General features: G+C 33.2%; 1 protein-coding gene across 15 annotated transcripts in view; it reads left to right on the forward strand.

Moving 5' to 3' along the window:
- The window catches only part of LOC117174093 (histone deacetylase 6), a 788,923-nt gene that overhangs the window by 400,303 nt on the left and 382,243 nt on the right, over positions 1 to 6,377 (forward strand). For all 15 annotated transcript variants that reach the window (XM_033362808.1, XM_033362803.1, XM_033362813.1 and 12 more), the window contains one exon: positions 4,621 to 4,727. In XM_033362808.1, coding sequence (XP_033218699.1) covers positions 4,621 to 4,727 — 107 coding nt within the window. The remainder of the gene's footprint in view (positions 1 to 4,620; positions 4,728 to 6,377) is intronic.

Below are 6,377 nucleotides of genomic sequence, written 5' to 3' on the forward strand. Positions count from 1 at the left end.
ATTCAGTTAAACAATTAATAATCCGTTAATTAAATTAAATGTACATAAATTAAACTAATTATAACTAATGAATTATAAAAGTTATTAGCTATTATCATTGTTATAGTTTCTTACACTATTCTTATAATTATATTACTTCATTGTTTAGAATTTTAAATATAAAAGAAAAATCGGAATGAAATGTAAATTTCTAATAAATCTAAACAGGTAAAAAATATACATATGTGGAAGTATGGGTCTCACTACCTAAGTCCAAAGTGAGTAGCTTACTGCTCCGCCTACTAACTGCAAATGCAGTCATCTTTCACATTGGCATTTGACGAGTTATGACCTGATGAATTTTCTCATCTTAAATAACCCACAATTTTGAACGGCATGTGCTCGCTCAATTATTATTTTAAAAATCTGAACAAATGCACCAGAGTTTATCCACTATAAAGATTCAGTTTCTAGTATTGATTGGTCAAACTTAAAAAATACTAGCTCGGAACTTACTGAAAGCAGATCACACTTTGCACAAGTGCAAACTGTTGACCATTAAGCAGCACTGGACGAAAAGAGAAGAGCTCTTTCAACAGCCAAAGAGTTCCTTGAAGTATATGGAGATACTCATAAGCTATATAAAAAAGCTTAAGATATCTCACCCTTTCGTAACTTTTGCCAGAGGCAATTGTTGCAGCGACCAGAGGAGGAGTGTTCATTAATTACTGCTGAGGAAGTGAAGAAAGTTATCGCTAGAACTAAGAACTTTTCAGCGCCATGGTCAGATAAAATCAACAACTTTTGGTGTAAGAAGGTCACTTCTAGGCACCAACATCTAGCTCTTATATTTACTACTTTCTTAAACGGAGAACAACCCATTCCGCAGTGGTTAGTGGAAAGACACACGGTCCTGATCCCTAAGATCGGAGATTTGTTAAGGTCAAGGAACTACAGGCCCATAGCTTGTTTATGCACCAGCTACAAAATATTCACTTGCATCATCAAAGAAAAGATATTAACGATTATTGAGCCGGTATGAAGTGCAACAGATGGACAACGCGAATGCAAGAGAGGAATAGCAGGTTGCAGAGAGACCCTGGTAATAGACAGGCGTATCACCAAGGATTTTATCAGGTATCAAAGCAAACTGTCCATGCCTAGGATTGACATTTGAAAGGCATTTGATAACAAGAACCATGAGCTACTTATCACACTCTTTGAGTTACTGGAGGTGCATCCAAAAATAGTGAGATGTATGAAATAGCTTATGCTCTTATGGCAGACATAAGAAAATTAAAGGTCAACCACCTTTTAAATATGGAGGTTAGAGAACGAGTTTGAAAATGACATCGAGGTAATGGCTGCGGGCGAGTCATATAAATATGTGGGTATTCTTGAATCTAAGGGTATTCAGCTTACGACAGTTAAGACAGTCCTAACGACTGCCTTCACTACAAGACTTAGGTTTATTATGAAGAGTTCTCTCAACTCGGAAAAAATCGGGACTTAGAAGAAGTCTTGAATATCAGGAAGGGTTTGTCATTGCGATACAGGACAATATTTTCAGCACTAAAAATGATCGCAAACACGCGTTACATAGAGAAGTGGTTGACCGATCCCGATTATGTGGAGATTCCAACGAATCCATCGGACACATTATTGATGGCTTTCGCCTAATAGTTCAGAGAGAATATACGCACAGACATAATTATGTAGCGAGCATTATAAATCAACAACTTGCCTTAAACCATTACTCTTAACAGAATGGATGCCTTTCTATGGATACATTCTAATGCCAATTCGTAGTGATATTGACGTTCGTAAAATGTTTTTTTTTAAACTCAAGACATCAATTCTGAACCTCATACCTCTATTTATTTGATGCTCCATGATGTGAAATTTTCAAGAGGTCGATTGAATCTGGAATTCTCAATTGGAATCAAATATAACCAGATCGTTAGTGAATGAAAAACAAGATTTTTCTGTAAATCATCTGCTTCCGATTGCTAATAGCACGACATAAAAGAAAATATTGAGTTCTGAAATATATGAATTTCTCCCCTACGATATGCATTTATACAAAAGTGTGCTACTTTTTACTATTTTTAATATATTTCGTTGCCTATTGTATATCAACGTGGTTGTGCGCGGCCATGTCATTAAGAGTGCAGCAAAGTGGGCCGAGAGACCCGAAATCTTGGCCAAAAACGAAGTGTGGATTTAAAAAAATAACAATATTGAGCATTTTGTGGACACTTCAGAGTACTTAGAAATAGATTATTACAATTATAATTGTCTGTTATTGCTATTGCGTGATATCTTTGACTTAGAAACCCACATAAAATAGTTAATACAAGAGATAATACAATAACTAATGTATTTGTGAATAATTTCGTGATATAAAACTTATCGGTTATATTTTTGCATCAATTAGTGTTTAGAGAATCCGAAATAGGCGCAATACGTGTACAAAAATGTATACAGGTTAAACTGTATATGCGTAATTTATTTACGAATAAAGTGATATTTTACATATGGGCGTGTATTATTTTCTTCAATAAAATGTGGCACACAACTAATTTATAATTATTATAATATATTATTTTATAAAGTTAATATCTAGTATAATTTAATTATACTATGTGAGAAATACAAAATTGAGTATCAATTGATTAATATTCATTGCATAATATTTGATAAATAATGAATTAATATTTTAGAAAATTATCCATTATTTAAAATTTTTTATGTTTGTGAACAGATTCACAATCAGCTATCACGAAAACCCCTACGTAAGAATTTAAAGCTCAGTCCGTTAATTATTATAAGTTTTAGACGCCATTTTCGATTATCTATTGTGACTTTTGCATTTTTTTCCAAAAATTCGTGATCAGCGACCCCTAAAAACTCCAAGCGATGGCGAGTACACCGACTCACTTGATTTATGTAGCACTATCGAAAGGAACAGATATAGTGCTTCAATACTCTAAACATATACATACCATTAACCAAAATCGAGAAATAGGCAAAATAGTTTGACAATTGAACGTCTTGCTTGACGGGTCTTCTTCCACAAGTTTAGAAGAATCCATAACAAAAATGTTGGAAAATAGGGGTTTCTCATTGGTGGCAGATATCGAGGTCATCGTCGCATTACACTTATTATTAAGTCTTAAAGGTACCCATTATGAGGTCGTTCGTCCCCTGAAGACTCTAACAAGAAAATCGAAGATTATCTTACTAGTCTAATTGGCCTACTAGACTTACTCCTCCACTGAAATATTTTTTCCTTCTGGAATTCGCATATACGCCTGGGAAGGGTGAGGGCAAGAAATTAAATTCGGTGGCTACAGATAACGCAAAAAGGAAATCTGCCCATTGTGCTGCAAAGGAACCATCTTACCCCGAACTTAGCAGCCATGAATGCCTTTCTTTCTTTTCTAATCTTCTTTTTTATTTCCCTTATGCTTTCGCACTCATTATTCACACTTTCCCCTTTTCCAACCTCCCGTTTTGATTTTTAGATATTCACTATCCTACTTTCCAAGTGTTCTACCTTTTTATTATTATCATCCTGTTTTTCTAATTTTTATTCTAAAGTCTTCATCCTTCTTTCCAAATTTTCCCTTACCTCTTCCCACTTCTAACGTGCCTCTGTCTTAATGTTGTCCTCGCTACTTTCTCTTTCTGAAGTTATTTAAAAAACTTACAATTATTATTTAATAATAATGTTGTAAGGCTCATTTTATACCTAAGAGGATTTTCTAAATATATCTTTGGTACATTTTACTTTAAAAAATTAGGAGTTACACCATTGCTATCTTTATATATAGTATTTCAATGAAATACATCTTTTCAATAAAAACATACCAAAGATATTTTAGAGAATCTTTCAAGGAATACAATGAACTATAGATACATTAGGATTAAATTATAAATGCAACTTCTACTCATTGAGAAAGCAAAATCATAAAATTTGACTAACCACTCCCAAATTTTTACCAGATTAAGAAAAACATTTAGTCCACTATTTAAAATAAAAAAGTCCGAGAGAGGCCTATTGGTAACGTAACCGCATAATTCATTGCATTGAGGAGTTAGCTCAATGCTGCATGGCTGACTGCAAGAGTCGGAGCTCTTGAGCGATAGGGTCACCATACCCTAATATTTAAAATATTATTACAGGCTTAAGATGGTTACTGCCCAACATGTCGAAGTTAATTTTGGTAAGAGTTGGATTTTTATATTTTAAAAAATTTTTGCACGGAGCTGTTCCGGTAAATTATCAAACACGAACGCATATTATAATACAATCAAGTGATCTGATAACAGCAGTGTCTCCCGACACATTGGACAAAGCCTGGTTTTTACTCCATTATTTACGGTCTGGGCTGTAGTCAAGTACACGATGGGGGGACCTACAGCTTAAAGTGGGTTCCCAACCACCAGAACCTCGGTAAAGGTACATAGAAAAATTTTCAGAGGTACCAGCTCAGGGATCGAACCCCGGACGTCTGAGGTGAAGTCTGAGCGTCTAACCTACTAAGCCATTATTGTTGTTTATGTATAACTTTAATACATCCTTAATATATAAATTTAGTTAAATTTGTTCAGTTTATTAAAAATTATATGTTTTAGGGCGGCTATTGTCTTGAGTCTTTAGCTGAAGGAGCTGCCTTAACTTTGCGGACTCTTCTAGGTGATCCATGTCCAAATTTAAATCCGCTGGAAGATCCATGTGAAAGGTTTGTAATCATATATTTGTGTGCTTCACTATACTTTAAGGTTGTATTTATATATTTACATCAAAATATAAACATTATTCTTCACCATCTTTCCATCATCGTCTAAATCATGATTAGTTTAATTTTTTTCTTTTGATTTTTGTCACGTCTTTACACTTTTATCATTATCTGTATTGTTATAACAAGCAGCTGAAACTTATTTCAGCATACACTTTTTTAATTTTTGTACTTTCAAGAAAAAAATTTACTGGACCCGACTTCGATCGATTTTCAACTGAATCGTTTTAAATTGGTATTAATCGGGACAAATATTGTTTATCGTTCTTAATCACTTCCAATCGGGAGAAGCGTTTGAATTGTTTGCAATCTGATAAGTGCATATGGATGCCGATTAGAACCCTTGCTCTAAAAATCGACTAAAAACGCGTGCAATTTTTATAATTTATTAGTTTAATGTTATTCGCCCTATGTAGTCTTTTTGTTTCATATTCAATGCAATTTTTTAAGACTGATAAGATATGAAATTGACGTGCGTGTTTTGTTGTGTGCAATGCCGAAGTACAGTAAGTGCTGGAAGCCTGCGAAGTCAAAAAGTTTTCCCAATGGTTTGATATCCGAGGAAGTGAACAGGAAATAAAAGATTATGTTCTTATCGTAAATAACAAACAATTTAATGTCAGTTAAAGCGATTGTCGATACTGCCGGTATGTATCAAGTTACCTCATTTTTATTTTATCTAAGAAGGTTATTGATTTAACAAAAAATTTGATTACACAATTTAAGCATAAATTTGATTCAGTTGGACCTGTTTGCTAGTCTTTAGATTATTGTTTATATAAACAAAAGTTGCTTTCTTGACCAAAATAATAGACGAAAATTATATTTTAGAAAGTACAAGAAAGGAAAATTTTGGAATACTTTCGTAGCGCTATTAAAATAAAGGTTTAAAACCTGACACTTAAGAGGCTTTCCAATTTTTTTCGGATGAGTATCTCTTAGGAAGTGTGATAATATGTAAAATATAAATGTATAAAATAAAAAAGAAAGATGCAATTTGAAGTTAGAATCTTTACGATTTCAGGAGAATACATGTCAGATAATTTATAGAATATCTTCTAGAATTAAATGAGAAACTTAATTATTAACTTAGAATTAGTAATGAATTCGATAAAGAAAAGAAAACGAGCTCGTAACTTAATGTATAATCTTTATACTTACAGTTTTTCTTTCACTAAACATACTGAGGAGAGTTGGCGAGGTTAGAATTTTGTTTGCACCTTTATCGGAGGGACGGGTTACCCAGGTACCCTCGTTTACCTTGTATGCGACGTGACCTCAAAATGATTGATTTCTTCTCAAAGTTGGAAATTAATATATTTTTTATATAATTATAGTTTATTCTTATTCTTTATTAATATCTAAAAAGATAAAAAGGAATAATTACTATGTTTATGATGATTATTATAGGGTTGAAAATATAAGTTGGGGTTTTCTAAACGTGACTTGTGTGATTATTAAAAAAGTTTTATTTTTTTGTTTCGAGCAAACCTGTAATATAGTCACAGCTTCCTCCTTCGATTAGATAAGCAGCCCTATATATTTGAGGGCTTCAGGGCCACTAGTTTAGTTCTAATCTTGACTTTACTCTGT

The sequence above is a fragment of the Belonocnema kinseyi genome, chromosome 6 (genome assembly GCF_010883055.1).
Source record: "Belonocnema kinseyi isolate 2016_QV_RU_SX_M_011 chromosome 6, B_treatae_v1, whole genome shotgun sequence".
NCBI classification, from domain to species: domain Eukaryota; kingdom Metazoa; phylum Arthropoda; class Insecta; order Hymenoptera; family Cynipidae; genus Belonocnema; species Belonocnema kinseyi.